This window comes from Thunnus thynnus, chromosome 12 (assembly GCF_963924715.1).
Source record: "Thunnus thynnus chromosome 12, fThuThy2.1, whole genome shotgun sequence".
Lineage (NCBI taxonomy): Eukaryota > Metazoa > Chordata > Actinopteri > Scombriformes > Scombridae > Thunnus > Thunnus thynnus.
In genome coordinates, this window is record NC_089528.1 from 14,789,574 (window position 1) to 14,813,627 (window position 24,054).

A 24,054-nucleotide genomic window follows, 5' to 3' on the forward strand; every position below is an offset into this window, starting at 1 on the left:
TAGAGGCAGATGCTATACTTGATGGAGCATTCACAAATTCACCAGAGAGCTATGTAGTATACCATGGGAGGGCGGAGAAAACTCAAGGTGAAAGAAGGGTGTCATCCGTTGAGAACATCCAAAGCCTAAAGGTGTGGATGGATACACTTGGGAAGCATTCAAACACTCAGACAGACACCCGTGCTACATTGGAGTTCTTCCACAGCTTTAAGGCACTTATTCAGAGTTTTAAAATGGAAACCTGTCAAAGGAGGTGCATTCAATGCTTGTTTCAACCGTGAAGGCTTCACTATGCAGCTGTTAACCGATTAGGAAAGGAGTGTGGTCCTGAGTCTATTCCCGAGGCCAATTAGTCAGGTCTCTGTGAGTAAATCAAAACTAAATGAATACATAACCACACCAATAATGCTTCCAGATCTGCTTTTCTGAGGAGAACGAACCATTAAGCAACTCCCCAGTGGCAGGGAAGGAAAAGAGGTAAACAAACTTTTTGGGGTCTAACAGTGCTCTCCTCCTGTGTAACCGTGTGTCAGCAGGGATGGCAGAAAGCCTTAGCATATTGCTTTTACATCATATTAAGATAACTATGATGCTGTGAGAAGCCTTATTGGATCTCCAGCGGATAACAGCAGGATAGTGTCGAAGCTATGCAGCACCTGCCTGAGTAATTAGGACTTCAGGGGATGATAGCAGACAGAGAGAAACAGCAACAGCAAGAACGAGAGACAGAGAGAAGGAGATAACTGTGGGGAAACAGAGAGGAAGTTCATTGGCACAGTGATGGAGATGTCAATGATGGAAACCCTGCGATGTGATTATTATGACCAGACTGAGAGGACAACTAGGGCTCTAGATGCTCATTTAAATGCTACTACATGTGCTGATTTGACGACGGAGAGAAATAGACAGATAGGGAGTGGGATGGAAAAAAAAAATCAATCTCTACACTGTCGTTATGAAAATAAAGTGGTTTATATGTGTGACCAGTCTATTCAATATTGATGTCACAATACACTAAAATGGATCATGTATACATGGATATACTTGTTACAGGTGCGTGTCCCATAAGAATATAAGTGTGTGACAGTGTTAGAGTGTGTATCTAATGTCATCTATGATATACTCACTTGTGCAGGGTTCATCCGGCTGATCAGCATCACCACGGTAGTAGCCATTGCGGCACACACATATGGTGGCAGCCTCAGCTGTGGAACGGCTGTTAGGAGGGCACTGTAGACACAGACCTGGACCCTGGGTTGACTTGAAGGTACCCGGTGGGCATGCTGTGAGAACAGAAAAACAATGTCAGACAATGAATGGAAAAAAAAAACAACAAAAAAAAACCCAGGAGCCAACCACAATGCAGGCATCTGGGTCTGCTGTATCGGCCAGAAGGGTGAGCAGAGATGAAAACAGACTGAGACAGAAAGGAGACTGAGTTGAAGCTGATTAAATTCAAGTTCTAAATATCTGATTTTGTATTTGAGCGTCCATATTTCTTGCAAAAACATCCACCTTGCCTTTGGTCTATTTTGCATCTCATACATTTCAAGGTTCCCTGTTTTTGACCACTAGTAGCACTACGGAGCAATATTTTTACATGTGGTTCTCCTTTTGTTTGTATTATGAACATGAACAAGGACAAAAATACACTTTGCAAATGCATTTATATACCTCAAGTATACACCTGGTGCATTTTGGTGAAAAACTCTATTTATAAGAAAAAATAAAGTTCCCATTGAGTGTACGATCATATTAGCCCTTCAAATGTGCACAAGCACTAGACTCGCTCTGTTTTGCTCTGAAAGCACTGATATATCAAGCTGACAGTTGGCCATGACATGCTGTTGGATCATTACTAAAGATCTGTGACTGACCAATAGGTAGTTTTTACACTGTGATGGTCACCATTCACACCCCTTGTCACCCCTTATCAACACACGCCATTTCAGCATGTTCAATCGACAGTTGAGGGAGTCGGGAAGAGAAAAGCTGTTTGACTGTTTTTTTCAGCCTTAAAAAAGTAGTGATTTCTCCTTGTTCTTGATCTTATTTTTGTCCTCCACTGTTACTTTTCTTCTTCCACAAGCAAAAGACTACAAACTGACAACACCAATGTACAGCAAAAAAAAAAAAACAGTTAAAACTGTCAGCTGCAATACTGTATCAGACACATTCTCAATTTGTATTCTAATCATATAGTGCACATGTTTAATCAGATTTACAGTGGAATGCGGCAGTGGCATCACTTTGTTTGCCTTTCCATGTTGATTTTTAGATTATGAATACAGTCTCCCCCAGAGGCTACTGTATATTCTATCAATGGTCCTCTGCCAGTCAGCTATAGTGTTTGTGATGTGTTCAAGTACACATTTTAACAGTGAGGCAATGCGAAGCAATGCATCATTATGTCATTGTCATTAATGCTGGTTTGTGGAGGTTGCCTTCATATGCTTGAGCCTTAAATTCTAAAGGCCATGGTGGAGGAGAAAGATTATTGCGGCTGATATCACTGCAACTAAGTCCAGGCAATAACCTAATCTATTTACTTTCATATCCCAAAAGAATACTAAGCTGAGGGGTTTGTGCACTGTGTGAAAGGATTTACTAACTATAATAACCATGATAAATGTCTAATATTTTAGCAGGCTTACTGATGGGGGAGGAAGCTGTGGTGTAGCTGCAATCCATGGGGGAAGGGTTATAAATTTAATGGGACAAGCATCTTACAGTTTCTCCAGCTGCGTCTATTTGCTTGAGTAAAAGATCGTAAGAGCTTGACTGTGGCTGAAAGATGAGATGAGGGGTCTTCTCATACAGTGATTGTAACAACACACGTAATTTCTCGTTATAAAAAAGACTATGTTAAACATCTGCCAAAAGCATTGGGGTGAGGGTGGTATGGAAATTTAAAATGAAAAAATAAAGACAAGGTATGTGCTGTGAAGATGAAGATTAACCACAAATGGTTCACGAAGGTCTGCAGGCAGTGACAGACACTCTGAAAAACAAAATGTGTTTCAGAATTTAAAAGCAAAAGAGATCTTTTAAGTCAATATTGAATTTGCTTAAGACAAAATGGCTCTTTTTTATCTGACTAAGAGCCCTCTCTTCCAATATTTATGCAGGACTTAGTAAATGGAGAGTTATTTAAGGCAATAATGACAAGAGTTGGTCTCATTTCCCCTCATTGCTGGGTCAAACAGTGGACAATGTAGTGCTCTGGCTATGAGAGAAAAACCTGTAGACCTTTGTATCAACAGGCTTTTAAGATATAATTAAAAAAATTTATGCTTCATTAAAAATGCACTGAGAGGCTGGGTTTGGAAGTTACAGTTGACTTTACTACGCTGTAAAAAAGGGCAGGCTCCTGTTTTTATGACTTCTCCATTCATATCATTCAGCCAGCCTCTCTGATGGGCTGTTAGTGAAAGATATAAAGATAAAGGTAGAGAGAAAAGTGGGTGAAGGAGAAGAAAGAGGCATATGCACACTGAAGCTGCAGCCTCCAACCGCGACTGTTCTCCCATCTCCTTTGGTGGGGCTGACAGACACACCAGAGGCTAACTGACTGACCTCGTGTCTAGTCACACAACACAGTCCGCACACGGCCAGACCACCACATACAAACACACATGCACGGCCAGACCACAACAGCCACAAAGAGCTTATAAAACAACCCTAGGAGCTGTAAGGCAAATCGCAGCTGCAATGCACAAGGATATCCCCCCGTGAGTAAAACACATTGCTATGCTGTGGATGCTCCAGAGCTGTCTTGAAACTATAGATGCATGTGTGGAAGAGTATAAAAGAGTTCTGCGGGGTTTGTAAGAAAGCACTATAAAGGTAATAATGTTTCTACGGGGAGTATGAGCCTATATTCTGGTGTCTGGGAGAGGAAGTCTGTGACCTCTCTTGAATTGTAATACACAGATTTCATGTGTGAGAAGATCAAGCGCCTTCTAATACACGAACATTGAGACTCTTAAAAACACTCCCTGGCCATATGGGGAAGCACAAACCAGCTGCACAGCTATAACTTCTAAAGATATCAGAGATTACAAGACGATAAAACACAGATCAAAAATTCATTTTCAGCAGGAGAGGGGAGAGAACTTATGTGTCATCATCTTTGCTGTATGAAATTCATACATCAGGGTGAGCAGACGCCGGCAGAACACTAGTGCACGTGGCCGTACACGCAAAGCAAAGGCTTTCGAATCTATTGTGTCGACTCCTATGAAAAGGGATCACGATAAGCTGTTCAGTGTGTGTTTAATGGGGTGTGAGCGGAATATGTGCATTGGGCTCTGCCCTCGGGTTGTGTGTTTACAGACAGACAGTAGCTAGCCTGGACACTCATAAACAGGCAAAAGTGAAGAGAAAAGAGGGATGCTGTGCTGAATCAGCCGTCTGAGATAGCAATGCTGCAAAAGTGCCTCAAGGTAAACTCGTGAGCAGAAGAATGCATATACTGTACACACATTCTTATTCTCATGTACACACACTCCATAACCCTTAGAAACACTCATCACAACAATGCTATCCTCGCCTCCTGAATACATTTACTGAACTGATTTACACAGCGACATATGTAACCACTGCTGACCCCATTAAATGAAATGGCGCACCCGCATTTTCCGCCACTTGACTAGCATATGTTTTACAGAACCTGAGACAATTTAACGCCTCTCCTCGGACAACTGGAGATTCTGTGATCAGCATTACAGGAGGTTAGGTAAGTGACAGCCAGGCAAAAACAAACAGGCAGCCACACAGGCACACACTTCACACGCAGGATGAATGTTCATCTAGATTATAACTCCTACCTTGGAGCTGGGGCTCTTTCTCTAATTGACACATAATGTCTGCATGAATCCTAGCATTAAACTCATTAATTAGCTGCTCACTGCTCTGCCTCACAGCGCAAAAAAAAAAACAGACATGGCCAAAGAGAGAGAGAGAACGAGAAAGTAATGTGAACAATGTCGGTAAACCCTCAGAGGTCTTGTTTTAAGGTCAGGCAGCGGTGGGATGAGTATCGTTATGCTTCGTCGAATTTGGAACTGGGCCCAAAGTCTTTTCTTTGATTTGTGAATATTTAGGTTGGAGGAGGCCAGGAGTTCCTGTCCCGCAGAAAAAAAAAAACAAAAAAAAAACATAGACTCATCACTCATCAAATGTGTTAGTTTTCAGGGACAGGAGGGAATAGAACATTAGATCAACAAGCAATTAGTCTCCCTTGTGGGAAAATAACCCACAACTGAACTGGCTGCATGCAGAAACAAAACACTCCTGCTTTTTCAAGTGGTCTCTACAGGATTCTCTCCGCATTGTTCTCTCCTCCTCTCCCTCTCATTTCTTCTCTGCCCTCACATCTTTTTTTGTCTGTCCCACTGGTAATGAATCTCTCCTTCTCCCACCTTTCCTCCTGGTGTTGCTTTCTTGCCTTGATTGACAGGCTTGGATGCTTGTTAAGGTTGCCCATCTTTCTCTCTTTCTCTCTTTCTGTCTCTAACTCACTCTGCAGTGAGTTGACAGAGTTATGGAAGCTGTGGATCACTGCTCGCTAATCATCACAGTCTAACAGTGATGACCTCATGTCACTTCCAGCCTGACCGGGAGAGATGAGATGATGATATCTTAGCTGTCAGTCACTTCCCCAGCAGGTATTCTTCCTCTTTAGATTATTGATAATGACAACAATCTGCATATGGCTACTCATAAACAAGCACATATATAGACCAACTTGTATACCACGCATCTGAAAAACACAAAATGAATTTGAAGAAACCCTTGATCTTCTTTTCACACAACAATGATGTATTGATTGGCCTGGATGAGTGCTAAAATGAGATGATTGGCAAGAAGAGCTAGTCTCTATGAGCAGGCTTTAACAATAGCTGATGTACAGAGTCGGGAGTTAGTGTTCAGGGGTTAGACTAAGCAATGAGCCTGCTGAACATATAATATTGTGCACAGCGCAGGCAATATATCATATACGGAAGCACTGTGTCACATACGGTGCATGTGATTAGAATGTGAAGTTGCAAAATGTATATAATCCATATGAATCAGAGGTAAGTGGAGACATGGGATTTATAGATGGAGCGGAACAAGAATTACATTCGCTTGTCACGCAGGTATCACCAGGTGTGTGCAAGATAAAATGGTAATGTACAGTTAAGAGTTGCAGGAAGCCAGTGTAAAGGATTATGACCAAGATGGGTTTGGAAATAGCTTTTCTACTAAAACCCAATCAAAGTTACAGTACAGTAAGTCTTCCCCTCACTTTTCCTTTGGCATCTCTCTGAAGTATGTATGAGGTTTTAAACCACCAGAAATGGCTTGGCAGCAAATTGGGGTGGGGAAATGCAATCAAACGTATGCAGCAGCTGATGTGGAAAGTGAAGGTACTCAAGCATATATGATACATCTGATATTTGAAGGAAAGAGTTTCATTCTATAATATGAGATATTTATCACTTTTTTCTTGAACTCTTCAATACTGACTGTTAGAACTAAAATCAAACATATTAAAGTTAGGACTCATATTATGTGGGGACTCTTTTTTAAAAAAAAAATTAAATAGCTATTTGCCTGATTAAACTTCTTCTTCTTCTTCTTCTTTTTTTTTTTTTTTACCAATCTCAGCTTTGAAATACCTACTTGTCTGAAGTTTTAAGACATTGTGCATAGAGGGTGCATGACACTAGGGCACAAGTTGTGAGTCAGTGTCAGTGACCCTTAAGTACAACTCTTGGCCCCCCACCAATACACCCTTAACCCCAGCCCTCATCCATCACATGGGATGGATCACAGTCTTTAGAGGCTTTGGAGTCATGCATACACCCCCCTCACTCACAAACACTCATACAGACATGCTTATGATTGGGTCGAGACCCCAGTTGACCCCTATTTCACTACTTTGTTGCCCAGAAAGAAAGCTCTCCCACTCAAACCGCAGGGGGCTGCGTAGATGCCAAGTGCGTGCATGTATAGATTTGCTTATGTGCTAAATCTGAGCTTATCAGTCGGTGGTGAAATTAACACATTTGTTTGACAGAGGGGACACAAAACGTGGCAGGACAGCCAACATCTTAAAACAAAAAGGCAATCAGTGGCACAGCCTATTGGTATTCAGTCTCGCTCTTCTGACATTGTTCATTTTCCTGCCACAATCCACGTAATGAGCTGCTTTTCCAACCCAGGTGTTCCATTTCTCCACAAGGTCATTGAAAAACAATACAATTATTTGAGACAAAGGCATGACTCGCAACAAAGGCTTGTCAGAATCATCACAAAATGCCCGCAGGATATTAAAAGTTGGGGTAAACTGCCTTTTAGGGTTCTGATTTATTCACGCATAGAAAACTAATTCAAGAGCAGTTTTGCATATTCCTCATAAACCGCTAACATGGGTCAACAGGGACTCATGAAAATGATTTCAGTCCAAGATCTGGTACTTAGATGTATGTAACTACTCGCAAGTATGCTCATTTCATTTTCACTTGAAGGCATCTAGGGTTCACAGTGCTGACATCACTTGGCAAGTCTGGTCAGTGTAAGTCTCCTCTACACTCTGTCATCACCTTCTAATCTCTCTGAAAGAGAGAATGTGAGGAGGTATAAAAGAGGGCCAGAGAGGTTTTCTCAAGAATAAAGGGATGGTTGAAAGAGGGCAGCGCTTGGAGCATACCTCGTCTGCTTTTGTTAAGAGCTGTGGTGCTGAAGAGTTCCTCCCACAGAACACTCCCCCTGATCATTAATCATCTGTCCATTCTGGCCCTGTCTGAGCCTCTCTTCCACACTAAAACATGCAGCTACACCCACAACCACCCACGTACACACTAAACTCACTGACACACACATAAATTCACACACACACACACACACACAACTCTCCTAAACTTTCTGCTGCCTTAGTTACCTTCACCAAACACCGCTCATCTTGACATACCTGTCCTCTCGACTAGCTAATACAGCAATGTCTGACGCTGCAGAAATTCCAGTGAACAATACTTAAAGCCCCATGAGAAAGCTGCGATATCCTCCAATTAGGCTTTGAAACTCTACGCAGCTCTATATTGCTGTGTTGTCTTGCATCAGAGGAGAGAGGCAACATCATACACACGAAAGGAGAAAAGAAAAAGGAGAAAAAAAAACAGACAAATTTGCATTACAGGAAAAATGCTTCCTCTGATTAATTTTTGACACCACGATGTCCTTGCATTCTGTAAATAATAGTTCAGTACTGTGGTCCTGCATGTGAATATGTCTGGAGAATGAAAACCATGCCTGACTGGATTCAATAGAGGGCAGTGCAGTGGTAAAATAACTCGAAGATGAGACAGTGTCCAGCTAAAGAAAATAAATAGGCCTGTGTGTGATTTCTCCAAAATAATCAGTTTGCTTCACATAAAGGCGTGAAATCCAACAGTCTGCCTACTAATGCTGATGAACAGAGCAGGTGTCTGCTAGACAATGAATACAGGAAGATGCATTCTGTTAAAATTAAGGTGTGTGCGTGCGTGCATGTGTGTGTGTATGTGTGTGAGCCTTAACAAACCAGCGCACAATTTAGCAGACAGCCCACGCCCCTGGGCAGGCTGTTACCATGGTAACCTCACAGCCAGTATTTTTTTGGCCCACACTTTCCCTTTGAACAGCCGGCCAATGACACACCAGCCGACTGGGAAATCTGGCTTACTGAAAGCGCATGCATGAGATGTGTGTCTGCATGTGCAAGTATATCTATGTGTGTGCGTGTGTGTGTGTGTGTGTGTGCACATAATATGAGCATGATACAGATCAAGAAAGCTATATAATCTCTAAGCTCCACGCAGACTCGTCATAACCAAGCGTTGCGTTGGCAGTTGGCTGCTCTGTATCATGCCTGGCACATTGGCGCAGGTCAATTTTATTTCCAGGAAGATGCAGCTATGTGCCAAGGCACCGAGCATATCTTTCAGATAGAGGAGTGGTCAGAGAGGAGCAGGGAAAAGAGATAGAAAAGATGAGGAGGCATTGGTATTCAAGGAAACTCCACTGTGCCAATCCATCCCTGGTTGGCAAGGTAGTAGAGAAAACCGTCCTCCGAAACATATCGCCGCTCAGCAGGCAGTAACATGTGCTTGCACTACAATCTACAATGTAATCAGAACCTAACCGGGGACTGAACAGGCTCACTGCCCACTGCCAACTAACACAGAAAAAAAAAACAGGGTGGGGCAAGGGAGGCAGAGATGGAAAGTTACTTGATGAGGGGTGAAATCAGTCAAAGGAAGTTATGTGAGCAAGGAGCATTTTAGTGTTAGTGTTTGATTGCGATATGATTGTAGTATAGATTTGATCAATCTACCTTCACTCTGATAGCAAGTAAGAACTGAAATCACAAAAGCTGCCTATTGCCCATTTAGAGACATTAATTCGATAGTGGAAGGATGCTCACAAATTTTACTGTCAAAAATGCACAAAAACCCAATTTTCAACTCTCACAGATAATTGCTTTTCAGCTATTTAGAGTCCATGATCCAAAATCAATTGTTGTGTCTTTTGTGGACTTGTCCGTGGATCATGACTTGCAAAGAAGGATGATCAGAGTGAGGTAATAAAATCAGCAGTTACAGGCCCTGTCAATTACCTTGTGATTCTGTCACACGGTGAATAAAGTATATGTTCCAAGATAAATAGCTCTCTCTTTCTTACCACTCCAAGTTGTGAGAGACCATTAGCTTCCTCTGTCTCAGCACTTGTCTCTTTTAAAAAGGATCTAGCTCATTAACTTCATGGCTAGATCAATTAATCTATAGCAGTTAGCCAAAGATGCCCACTCTTGCTCTTTCCGCTCCTATGCTGTTCCTCTGCTCAACGTTGTCTATTACATTTGCAGATTTATTTTTTTCACTGCTCAGTCTGTCATAAGATGAACTTAGTGTAACCTTTTGAGAAACTGTAGATTGTGAACAATAAATCATTATGTTGGGAAAGGATAAGGGGGGGAAAAAAAACAAGGGACTTGCTCAGTTTACCCTTGATTTCATAATATGATACAATTGGAAACTGACAAAAATGCAGACACACAAACAGGTATTTGATCAAGTTCACAGATTCTGTTATCAGCCAGTCTAGTTATTTGGCAACACAATACATCTTGCGACACAACCTGTGCAGCTTTGCCTAATATATGAATGCATAGGTGCCAAATTAAATTTTTGTTTTGTTTTGTCTTTGTTTAGTGTGTGATTGAAAATGGTAGTGGATGTGACTAAAGATTCAGTCATTACAGAAAACAACAAAGGGAAAGGATATACTGTGCAGTTAAGTGGTGCGAAAAGAAAATCTATTCATGTAAATGAGAAGTTTGTTTTGTCATTTATGATCAAAGAGAACCATCGGCTTCTTGAAAGGTTTTGTTGTTGTTTTTTTATATACATAATTTGATTTTTCATTGTTTTATTTGAATTGTTTGATTGAAATAACCTTGTTCTACTTATAATACAAACAACTAGCTGGTGAATAGTATAATTAAGTAGCTATTAGTAGCATAGAAACTACACAGAAAATGATTTGTTGATAAATTAAGAAAAAAATATTAACATAAGTTAATTATTTTAGATGCTTTTGAATTTGTATGCGCATGTCTATACAGCACACGCTTATTGCTACGTTGTTTGGCACTGAAGCAAGGCCTGTTAAATTGATTGAATATCACACAAACTTTACATGCAACAACATAATAAGAGTCATTTTCAAGTGTAGTATTGGAGTAACAAGGATTTTGATGAATGCGGTCCCTGAGCCAACAAGATCTGCCTTGTGGATTGATTTTTTCCCAGCTGCTTGATTCTTTCCTATGAACTAATTAGGAGAGAAGAAAAAAAAAACAAAACAAACATTTTCTTTATTTGTCTTGCAGGTACTGTAGCCAAGTCAATTTTATTTGTAAAGCCCAGCATCACAAATCACAAATTTGCCTCAAGGGGCTTTAAAATCTGTACAGCAATGCAACATATCCTTAGACCCTCGAATAGTATCTACTAACAGTTCCTTCATGGTCATGTTTGTCCTAGTTGTCCCGTTTTGCCATCTAAAAACAGTTGACTCTAAAGAGTTTTAATGAGTCATGCACATCAGCTGTGTTCAAGGAAATAATCTACCTGCTGGTAGCTACAAAGCTGTCACCAAAATATCACCCAAACAGACTGTTTAAAGTGAGTCAACAGAGCTGGTATGAAGTCTGTGTGCTTATGTTGCAGCAAGGCTGCACAATATTTCTGATTGAAGATAAGACTCTCAGGAGGACCTAACATTACTTGGAAAATATTTTTCTGAAAGAAAACAAAACTTTTTTTTTTTCTCCATAAGAAAATACCATCAACTAAAATACCAATTTGCTTTTTCACAATTAAAAGGTAAGCATGTTATTTATTCATGCTAACATTAGCAGAGGGAATGCCTTAAAACACTGGTGTAAACTCAGAGAGGAGGTTTTGTTTGCAAAGCTACATTATTTACTCCACTTGTTTGAAGTTAAGTTGTAAACAGATGTATACATAATTAACTATAGATGAGATACAGTGTTAAACATAAAGCCCTTGGAAAGAACTAGTAGTTCTGTGAACTATAAGGAGAATTGAAGCTGAAAAGAAAGTCTGTGGAACCTACAACGGTAACTATCTTTACCTCCATCCTAAACTGTAAAAAGTCCTGATTTCAAAAACGCTTTCTTACCAGACCATTTAATGTTAAAATGCTCTGAGAATTGTTCTAGCAAGGCTTAACAGTAGCTTCAAATACCAAATGCATCCTAAAATTCCCAGCCCCTTGGCTCAGGGTTGAGGCCCTGCTAATGAGTGTAGAGGCCTGTGAAGGGGAATGAGTAATTATGCACATCTGAACGTAGCAGAGGAGTAGAATGATAAAACAACTGGAAAACAAAGGTCCCTTCACTGTTTACCATTCCCTAATTTGATTCCTAATTGAGCGTACGTAATACAATGTTTACACCAAAATATTCTGGCAAAGACAAGCACCCATGGCAGAATCACACAGCTGAACACTGCCTACTCTTCCCTCTGATGATCTTGGAGAGTAGAACCATGGGAGGCCCCCTCCATCCCCAGCACCTCCACCACGTAGAAGCGCGGTGACATATCTCCAACCTATAACCCACTCATAAGCGTCTGCACCCTGTCATGCTGATGCTGACATTTTCACACATGGCAAAGAGGCTGTCAGACACAGTAGGAGGCCAGAGGTTAGCGGTAGAGTGGATTTTCAGGTGACAAGAAAGGAAAGGAGAGGAAAAACATAAGTCTGGCTTTTTGAAATCCAATAGTAGGCTCAGAGCCTACCCTGCGGCTGTAGACCGCATCACTGATGACAGGACAAGAGGTGGATAGGTGAGGTTGGAGAACAAAGGAAGGAAGGGGGTAGCGTGAGCAATGCGCTGATGGTGAGGTCATCGAGAGCAGCGCTGCACCGGGGTTGGCGATGACATCAACTGCCACTAAAAACAGCTACAACAACACACCTCCCGTTGTACAATTATGCATTCACCAGCAAGATGTTCCTCTGACTGCACTAGCATATACACTGTTCATCACCCCTGCTGCTATTATGCCTAATGGAAAGTAATGATAAAATGCTCCGCATCAAAAGAGAAAGCAGAAATTATGAGCGAAGCGTGGGAGACACAGGGTGACCGGGATCAGGGAAATAGAGTGTGAGAAAGGGAGAGGCTGCAGAGAAGTGTGGAAGTGAGAGCAAAACAAAGTGAGAAAGCACTCAGGAGTGCATCTTGTCACTCAAATTGTTGGTGGCAAAGTCCTACAATATGTGTGTTGTACAAAGCAGCCATTTCTCATTGCATACTAAGTGACGGCCAAGCTATTATTTCTAAAGCCGACAATAGGGAACAAGGAATAAAAAAGGCTGGTTAATAAATGCTGTTTGAAGTGAATATGCATCTGCCCTGCCCAACTTAGACAGCTCCATCTAGGATGGGTGTGCTTCTATATACACAAAAAAAAACAATTCTGGAGATATCAGGCCCAGACATGACGAGAAAACCTCAATGGATGAATGACGTTCATGGAAATATATTTTGTTTTTACTGTACAAAGACAAACGGATGCGCTCATCAAATATTCTGTTTTATCGTGTGAACGAGCAGAGGTTGACCCCATTTGCTGGCACGCAATGCACCTGCAACATGAAATCCTCCAAAGGTAACATACAGGCACACAGCACATCTATATTCATGTCATACTTACATCTGCATGACCTCAACACAACCTTATCAGAAAGCTGTATCGTTTTCCAGACAAACAGACACGTACTGACACACAAGAACGGTGTGTGTGATGGTGAACTGTAGCCCTGAGCCCACCTGTCCAAATCCGGACAGCGTTGACCTTTATCAGGCAGCCTTAGTCAATACGCCCTGAGCTATGAAACTGGCAAACATATGTGTTCATTTTTGTGTGACTGCATGTGTGTTTGCGTGTGTGCCTAAAGGGAGCCATGTGGGACCTCCTCACGCCGCGTGCAGATCTTTACATTAGTCGGATTGATGGAGACTGGAAGTTATGGAGAATGAATGATGGACAGTGACGGACTAGTGCTGAAAGATAATACTATGTTGGACATTTAGAGATCAACTGGACCATCAGAATAACTGGATGTGGGAAGTAGAGGGCGGGGAAGCAAAAGATTTCTATTTTGTGTATGGAAAAAGCAATTATAAGCATTACAGCAGTCTCACAGCAAAAAGTTTAGCACTGGTTTATACTGGTTTGTGATGATTATGACCTTATCTATTATATAAATGTATGATCATACAAATGTCCTGTCCAACATTTGTCAAATATAACATACTCTTACATTTTCTCTTACATCTTTACATTTCAGTTTAAGTTGAGTTTCAGTTACTTTGTGATGTGATGTGCAGTCATTTGTAAAGTTATTGAGAAAGTATTCAGGGGTTACTTTTGCCACAATAAAGGCCAATTTATACTTTGGCAGCTCTGTCAGTGAAGTACGTTGTGCTGCTCTGAGGGCACTGATGGCGTTGACAAAAGTGGTTTGGTAAAATCAGTAGAAAGGAAGTGCACACTTTCTTTGTTTTTAATTGTATATATACAGTGTGTGTGTGTGTGTATGTGTGTGTGTGTGTGTGTTAAGACTGTGTGTGTGACACATTCTCATTAGGCCTCATGACATTGTGGACTTTGTGAAAGGCATCATCACCTTGTCCAGCAGAGAATTAGGCAGAAAAACACAACGTGGCCAACTGGGAAACTGGATTAACTGTATAAATGGCAGAAAGCCATTAACATGAGGGGTACAGTCTAACAAGGTGCAGTAACAAGTGTGCGCATCTGTACTGTACTGTATGTGCATGAGGGGAGACAGATGAAAGAGAGAGATTTGACTTTGTATGTTTTTATCAATCCTGAAATCCATCCCAGCAGCCCTCACACAGACTGTAGAAATTACTTTTAATGACAAAAGTCTACAAATGTGACAACAAGATGAATCCCATTTAGGTTTGGGATTTTAAAAGTTTTCCAGTTCATGCTTTACTGGTCACAGTTATATTTTCTCTTGAAAATTCTTCTACTATTGCAATTTGACAAACAATAAGGCTCGCTCAGGTGGTTACTGCCTTAACTATTCAAGCAGAACTGCAGCACATGGATACATGTTGTACAGTTGCTGTAAAGACATTAGTTTCAAGACAAATATTAAATGCTTCATTTATTGATATATTGCTAGTGCAGATGATGACCCAGACACATTCAGCACAACTGGAATTTACACAAATACACACACAGTGACATACACCATGCACCACAACCCTGTAATTGCATAGCAACAAATTGCAGAAATGAAAACACTAACATATGTGTACACATGGCAGTGCATAACTACATAAACAGGGTCAAATAAATATGATACGCACTGACACAATGCATGCATGAATACACACATAAGCACGCAATGCAAAGCGAAGCGAAGAAAAGTCGGGAACACACACATTCTTGTAGTCACAACGCATGCATTCATTCTGCATGCAAGTATTATGCAAAGACCCTTCTAAACTGTGTGTGCATACACTCAGACATGAGCATACAAAAACACTGTACGTTCAATACAATTTATGCATCAACACATGGGGTGCGCACACCTACTCTGACACAATCATGGTGACTAGGAAACCCTTGGGTGCACACAAATGTACAGGCTAACTTAACACAAACACATACACACACCTTCCCTGGGCAGGACATATTGGATTAGGAGTGATTTTTTTTCTTGGCTCCGTCTCAGAGGTGCTAGATTAAATGCCATTCCCACTTTACTACAGATGGCTCGAAAATAAATCATACTATCCATATATACACACACATGAAGGAATTTGCACACACACACACACACACTCCCACACACATACAGTACATACACACATGCACAAACAAACACACATAAATACCAAGAAACGCTCACACAGGGAGATATATAACATGTTGGCACACCCAAACACTAAAGCACCTGTACGGTCCAGCGCGTCTGCTCTTTGTATTTCAATCACTGAATCGATGGTTCTAAATTGATTGTAGCTGAGCAGGGGCCAGAGATGTTCCCCCTGGCTCGCTGCCCTGGCCCTCTATTGATTAGATCTGAGAGAGCCAATTGCTTTCACACTGGATTAAGGTGTTCCGGGGCAGTGAGCAGGGAGAGAGAAACAGAGGCAGAGAGAGATATAGAGCCAAAGAGAAAGAGAGGGAGAGAGAGCAGGCTTTCCAGCCAGGGAGATACACCAACAAAGCACTAAGATCAGGCCAACAACATTACTAATTAGTTAACAACCCATTTCTATGCGGAGAAGACCATGTAAGCACACCAACTTATGGGTGTTTCATACACACACGTGTAGAGACAAATCATAAGGGATAAGAGTATATTTGAATAAGTGGCACATGGCATAGATATATAAATCAATTTACTGCACACATACAGCATCTCTGTATAACAAAGGCATTCACATACACACACAGACAGATGTTAAATGCATAATACTCGCAAACACGCATGCACACACACACACACACACACACACACACCCCCACACACACACCTCTACATTGCAATCCTTTAGATCAGAAGGCACTAACACAGATCAAGGGTGTAATCTCATTTGACCCTGAAGCTAAGTAGCCGGGGGCAACAGCATTACACTTCAAAGCTTCACTCTGAGTTTGTTACACATTCCAGCTCCAAAGTCTTATGCACAGTAACCGCGTGGAATCAAACGAAACTTTACGATCAGCCGGCATCACAGGATCTGTTCTGACCTGGATCAAATGATAAATAAACTGAGAGAGGTGGATAAATTATTTTCTTACAAGGTAGCTCTTCTCCTATATCTGTTTCCTAAGCCTGCATTCATCTTCCTCTTCGTCACATTTGTATTCCACTGGGGGCAGTGTTAAGCAGGACATCCACTCCACACTCCATCACTCTTCCTCTTCACACAACAATTAGCTGCTCCTGCTAGGGGTTCTGTATGGAAGAATGAGAAGGGAGGAACGGGGGGCTAAGGAGGCCCAAGCTTCTACCAAAGGCAAGTCCTTTTGTCTGGCCATGGTCCCCCTCTCAAATCATTTCCACAATGGAGAGGCTTCCAATCCAGATTAAGCGCTTATGAGAATGGGGCTGGTGCAGGCGATGTGGACCAGGGTCACGAGAGCCAGTGAAAGGGCCCCTCGCTCTAAGTGCTCACAGAGGCATTTCTTGGGGAGCAGCAGCCCTATTCACATGGCATTAGGGGTGTAAAAGCTCGAGTCAGGCAAGCTCAATATACATTTGGTTAATACTTCTATTGTCGCGCTACCTCTACTGCTGCTCTCCTAGCAGAACACAAGAGAACAGTGGTAGAGAGGGAATTAAAGAGGCAGAAAAGATGAGATAGAGAGGGAAAACAAATGAGGGAGGGAATAGGATTTGCTGGCCCATTCATGCCGTGATGGGTGTGAAGCACACCGAGGCATGCCTGCATGCACGTTCGAGCGCACACACACATGCGCATACGCATACACCAACCATAATATCCTTATAAAAAGGTTGCTGTGATTTCTTTTTGTGGGAGTCTGACATGACACTTGGCTGACACAATAAACTTGGCTTGAGTGAAGAAACTCAACAGACCCGCAAAGGCAAACACATAATGATAGGCCAACTATCGTAGCCAGTAATATAAAGGTCAGTTTATAGGGAAGTAACAGAGGAAAAATAGGTAGGGTAAAAAAAGAGAGAGCAAGAGAGAGGCAGAGAGATTGTGAAATTGACTGAGTGTATGAGCATGTGTGCCTTTGTGTCCCTATCACTCTGTGTTTGGTTCATTCCCCAAAGGGTCTTATTATGCTTTGCGCTGGCTCCAACACAAAGGCAGCATCTCTGTATCTCGGCCCATCCAGCTCCCCCAGAGAACATTCTAGACACAGCAAATCCATTTGTTTGTCAGCTTTTGCCTCTATTCGGACTTGGTCTAATCAGATATCATTCTCTTTGAGAAGCATACCACTGTGCAGTCTGGCCTAGCACTACAGTAACGCTGGCCCAGCACTGAGATACCATCTCTGCTCTTTCAGAGAAGACTTTTGTGTACAGACACTGCGCATAAACATCATAAAACAGTGTTAGAGGGCGAGTTATAATGGTATCTCTCTGTACATCCAATTATTATCTATCTAATGATGAGGTCATTACTTCAATAAAAGTATTTCCCCTTCCATATTATTCACATATTATTCACCAGTTACAGAAATGCCATGTACAGTAGTCAGATGTAGTAGGGGACTATATACTACCCCTTTAAAAGGTGTTGTCCAAATTGTTGGATATTGGATTGGCTGAGGATTATTGGGATGTTATTAACAGCAAAATATGCCTTGGGGATAACTGTCAATTGAGTAAAGGGAACATAACATCCTGTTTTTAAAAGCAGTCATTTAATCCAATCCTTGCAGCACAGCACAGATGAAAACCGAGTGCAGACTGCATATCTCGACTGTGCACGGAATCCACTGCTTTTAAAGAATGAGAGAGATGGACGCAGAGAACTTGGCACTGATAGCGCACCTATATACTATAGAAGATAGTAGCATGATGCATATCTATTAACTGCACAATTTGACTCACAAAATAACCTAAGTCCTCTTGTCAGTGATACAAGTCCTTGTCTGTAGAAACCATTTCTGAAATTTTAAGTCTGCTCAAAAACAGAAGAGAACAAGGAGGAACAGTATACCAAAGATAGGGGCTATCAGTTCTAATAGGTAGCACAATGTTTTAGTCAGTCATCAGATTTCATATACTGTTTGAGTTGGGTTTCATATATCATTCAAGCTACTACAACCAATTGCAAAGGTTACCTCCTTAAACACAAATCATGAATTGCACTGAGTCTGTTTTACGATGCTGTTTTAATTAGTGAGGAATGTAATGTCAGGATTGCTCAAAATCTAGTTTGACAGTATCATGTAAACAGTATCATGTTTTGACATGTAATATAAGTATGTGCCCAACCTTCTGTCTAGCATTGTTACATTATGTCCTATTAAATGTCTGGAAACTATGGCACACAACAAAAGCAATCAGTCCAACCTCCTGTTAAGAGATACCGTCCACTGCAACACGTAGGCAGCACTCAACCTGTTGACACAGACTCTGTTCCCACTCAGCACACAGTGGAAGCATAATGGGCGTGTGATGGGTTTTCATCACAAAATGCAGCCAAAAGAGAGGCTGTCTGAGAGGTTAGCAGGCTTGATTAGACTCTATAAAACCGCACATACTTTGAAGATTTCATTTAAGTCGGGTTGCACCAGCCGATGAGGAAACGCTAAGCTCTCACCTCTTTTAAACTGCACACGCACACATAGAAATAAGCAGGGAAACATATTCATACTGTATGAAGCCCTACACAGATCTGACTTCATGTCTGGCTATGCTAATGCCAGTGTGGGAGAAAAAGCTGCAGCCCCCCAGCCAGTGTGGGAACTCAGTAAACAAATGGAGCACAAAGCACAAAGTGCTCAAAGAGAGGATTACCAAGTCGCTCTCTTTCTCTTTTTGTTTTTCTCCTTTTGTCTCACTCCCCCCCCCCCCATACACACACATACATATATAGATAGAAACACACTCCCCTCGTCTCCCCAATCTTGCTCTCAAAATTCAATATTCACAAAATGTCTTCTCTGGTGGGCGTTGTCGGAAGTCTGCAATCGCAGGGGGTCCTTGGCATGAGGAGTCACAAACAAAGCCAAGATCAATAATTTGTCACAGAGATGTGTCTTCCAGATTGAGCTTCATAGGCTCTTCCTGTCTGTCAGTCTCAAAAGAGATGTTTCCTCTGGTTTCTGTAGAACCACATGCCCTGACCCTGAAAAGTACAGGCTGTGTTTACTGTCAACGAAAACATGCAATTACATGTGCACAATGACATAGTGTGCTGTGGATTATGGGAGTTGTCTAATTGCCGGATAATTGCATATTGTGAAGGTTTTGAGGTTGTGTTTGATATGACCTGCCCGGTTATACAGAGCCGAGTTGTTTTAGGATAATGCACGGTGTCATAACATAGATTACACAGACATAATTCTTCACGTATGTTTAATCATGGATACTTAAGGAGCACTTAAAATGGAACTGTAATGCTGTTTGCTTCAAGTATGGGGGGAATTATGCCATGATTAGATTATGAAATTGGACACACAAAGTTCAGCTGGAGGATGGAAATTGTGTTTGTGTACATGTTTATGTGTATGTGGACTGTTTACAGGCCTCCAACAAAAGAGAACAAACATCAACACAAAGCATGGAAGAAATGCATTTTTGATTTATAGGATACACCTATTGCAAAAACCAATCTGTTCATGCTGACTGTATTGTGAGCAGGTTCAATCAGTCCATCTACCAGTAACTGTAATCTGCACCTCCTCAACTATTATTAAAAGCACAGGCTTGTAACGTAGAGACTCCATGAAAGAGACTAACAAATTTACTCTCTTTGTCAGTTGAATTTTGTACAGATAACAGTAAATGGTCCATTTATTATACAAAAAAACTTTTTTTCTCTCAATTACACACACAGTTTTGGTTTTATTTGCTCAAATTTTGAGATATCTGTCTCTGACATTACTGTTTCTGTCCCAATGCAATGGAGGCACATGTAACTTTGTTTCTGGTGCTTACAGCATCATAAATGACATTCAAAAAATTCAATATCTCTTAACCAAAAATAGCGTCTTTATTATTCTTTCACAGACAAATCCACAGACAGACCTCACTGTCAACAGGTTTCAGAACTACTTTCAACAAAATCAGACAGAAATATCCCTAAAATGGCCAAAAAAACTAAAAATTATCTGCAATTCTGCATGGCTAGATACCACTAGATGTATTTTTGTAATTTTGATGAACTGACCTTTTAATCTGCTCCTAGAGTAGAAAAGTCGGACCTTTTTCCGACCTGATTAACCAACACATTCCTCTTGGTTGCTTTGTCGACTAGTTCTTATTGCATGTGGCTCAAGGAATGTGACAGGAGGTGTATTGGCCCTACCATAATTGCAATTCAATTCTAATTAGATCCTCAGTCCACAAGTTCCACAACATAACCTTGACTAATCCACATCTATCTCCGTGCTGATAACCTCCAGGAAGGCATGAGACAATTTCCTAGAATTGAAATGTGTCCCTTTGCCGTCAAACAAAACAGGCCTGGCTGTTTTATTAGCGGAACAGTGAATATTGATGGACACTGATGAGGAGAGAGGGAGAGTCAACAAATGAGGTTTGGGGGGGGGGGGTTGGGGGGGAATTTGTGCTTTCTCAACTGGGGGGGGGGGGCACTCTGTGGAGAGGCTCGCCACGTCTCCTCATTACTGCCTGCTGGAGGATACTCCAGAGGGGAAGAGTGAGAAGAAAGAAAGGGTGACTTGTGCGGGCAGAAAGTATACAGAGAATGAAAATAGTTTTCTACATGCTGTCCAAATTGAAGTTTCTCTTGACATTTAACTTTTGGTCCCATTTGAAGACAACAACACAGCATTATTGATGATGTCTTCATTGTGTACTTAATTGTGCAGTCATAATTTAAAAGCTTAAGGTAAGGGATTTGATTGATTGAGGTCACTGCTGGTGTGAGAGGGTGAAGTAGAGCCCCTCATAGCGCCGGGCTTTTGTGTTTTGCCAGTGAGGGTGACATAGGCAAATTAAGCAGAGCCACAGCCATCTGCTGAGCGTAAGGAGTCTTTTATGTCCCACTGTGTCCCTGTGTCTGTTACTGGCCTCAACACCCAATGTCCATCACTCAAAGAGGAGAGGAGAGGAGAGGAGAGGAGAGGAGAGGAGAGGAGAGGAGAGGAGAGGAGAGGACTGAAAAGACGACTGAGACTGAAGTAGAGGAGAAGTAGAGGAAAAGCACAGAAAAGGGTTTGGCGAGGAAGATTGGAGATGTCAGGTCAAAGTGGAGCCTTTTTGAAAAAGTTCCTCTGCAGCAACTGAGGGAAAGAAGACCAAGTGAGAGATGACAATGAAAGGCTAGGGAAAAAAAAAAAAAAACCTCAGCCACCAAATACATGGCCTGAAAGGGACTGAAGGTTAGAGAACCAGACAAAAAAAAATATATCCAATGAAAGGAAAGACAGATAGAGTGAAAAATAATAGGGGTAGGAGTATGTGTCCCTCCATGGGGGATAAGAACAGCTCTGTGTGTGGTGGGTATTTCCATTATGTGTGAACAAAATCTCTGGATTCCCCTCGCATCATTAGGGACTGACTCTGTCGTTGCAGTGAGAGCAGCGCATCTGTGTTTGGGGTCATTACAAACACTCTGTTTGGGCCTTAAATTCAAAGAGTCTTTGTTTGGGTCACACTCTTTCACCACTGCTCTCTGCCATCCCCCTATTCAGCCCATTGAGAGCCATGGAAACAAGAAGTCTTTCAGTCTCTGCTCTTTCTTATAGCTTTTCTCTGTCTCTTCCTCCCACCACTCCATTTTTGTCTTCATCACACTGGTTCTCACTGCCATAGGACTAATAGGAACGGGAAGAGTCAGACGCTTACTTAATTGGCCTTCAAGGTGACTTAGTAGATGTCAGCGTGTGTGTTTGTGAGTGTGTGTTGGTGGGTACACATGGATGCTTCTCGGCAAATGAAGTAAACTCTGTGGAACGGAAGTAGACAAGGCCAAATGGGCTGGAATTGGCTCTAATAGCTTACTGGGCCTTTGTGGGTCCTGTCTGCCAGATCCTTTACACTCAGATAAGACATATAAAGAAGAAATCAAAGCCTCACTAGAGCGGAAAACTGTAAGACCAAAAGTTTAGCGTAAACATCCTCCAAAGCCAAACTTTAAAGCTTTGAGTAAATGAAAATGTCTGGGGAGTTTCAGTGCTTGTATGTGTTTCAGGTATGATTTGAAATAGTTATCATCTTATCTTTGTTCGATACTCTTATCTCTCTGATATGGAGAAATAAGCCAGCTGGTTGCCATCCATGACAATGAACTCTATAGGGGTATATATTGGGGTTTATAAGCTTTTAGGCTAGGGTTAATAATGTGATAAATGTGCCTGGAACACTACATTTAACACTTTTAAAATGCACACATGGAAGAACTCATACTTTCTCTGAGCTTATGCCCAAGATGTGTGTTTATGTGTGCGTCGGTGCGCGTGTATGCTCGTGCCCCATGATGGCAGCCATTAGACAGGAGTAAGGCAGCCATGATGAATCGGCACTTAGCCCAGGGAAGCGCACTTGCTCAATGGGCTGTGAATCTCCCGCTGCCACTGTCAGCCTGCAGAATGTTAAATAAAGTTATTTGAATATTTGTAATATTAATGTGCCAGCGTGTCAAAAGCCTGCTGGAGCCTAACGGTGAGAGAAAATATGAGGGCATTCATATTGCTGTGTAGGCCTATAGGACTGCTCTGGTGAGGAATTACGTAAATACTCAACTAAATAAATACATAATAATGAGCAGTGTATTGGATTATGGATGGATGGCTGGATGGGATAGAATAGAATTCCATGAATAAGTAACCAGATGATATAATAGATAGTGATATTAGACATTAAGTTTCTATTTCACTCGTATCCAATTCACGTCTTATACAATCAATAGCTGAAATAATCCCAATGCCCTTACTATCCCCTGGCCCAATCCGAGTCCATGTGGGTGAGGAGACTGAGAGAAGCTACAGTATGTGCTTTGCATCGGAATGACCCACAGAAGGGGGGTGGGAGAGAAGCAATAAGCTTGGTTAACATGCATGGTTAACCAACTACAAAAGAAGACAAAATATAGTAGAAGGCCTCATAAAATAAGACTGCCAGTTTTATAGACTCCAAGCGTGCGTTTATCAGCTCAAAGGAAATTCTGTTCCCCAAAGGAAAAAGCTAAATGAAGAACAAACAGTTCAAAGTTTTGAATTGCTCTTCAGAGTATGTAATTTAGCCCTGTTTACTCTTTACGCCACATCATTCACTTTTAAGAGTTTAAACGTCAGAATAATTAGCTTACCGGGGGAGTTTTAATCACTTAATATATTAGAATACAATAAACATTAAAGTGATCAATGAGTATTATCAGATTATTAAAAAAAAAAAACAGAGATGGATGTGGAGCAAAACTAATCAAGTTCATTCTATCAATCACTCAGCTGGAGACCACCACGACAACAAGAGGGTTCAAGTAAAACCATCAAATCAGTCCTTACATACTCGAGCCGAGCAGGACACACACACAAGACAAGCTTTGCGCTGGTGGAGGTAGTGGGGTGCTATTTGGAGTGTCTCCGCTCGATTTAACAGGGAGGTGATAAAATATTTAGCAGATTGCTTACATAGCCAAGGGGGAGAGAGAGAGAGGGAGAAAGGGAGAAAGAGGGAGAGAAAGAGAGAGAGAGAGAGAGAAGGGGGGGATACCCAAATGGCTTGTGTGGGAGCTGGGGAGCTGGTAATGAGGATGGCATGCTG

General features: G+C 41.6%; 1 protein-coding gene across 3 annotated transcripts in view; it reads right to left on the reverse strand.

Moving 5' to 3' along the window:
• LOC137194149 (ephrin type-B receptor 1-B) overlaps positions 1–24,054 on the reverse strand; it is a 162,659-nt gene that overhangs the window by 60,322 nt on the left and 78,283 nt on the right. For all 3 annotated transcript variants that reach the window (XM_067605756.1, XM_067605754.1, XM_067605757.1), the window contains exon 4: positions 1,128–1,283. In XM_067605756.1, coding sequence (XP_067461857.1) covers positions 1,128–1,283 — 156 coding nt within the window. The remainder of the gene's footprint in view (positions 1–1,127; positions 1,284–24,054) is intronic.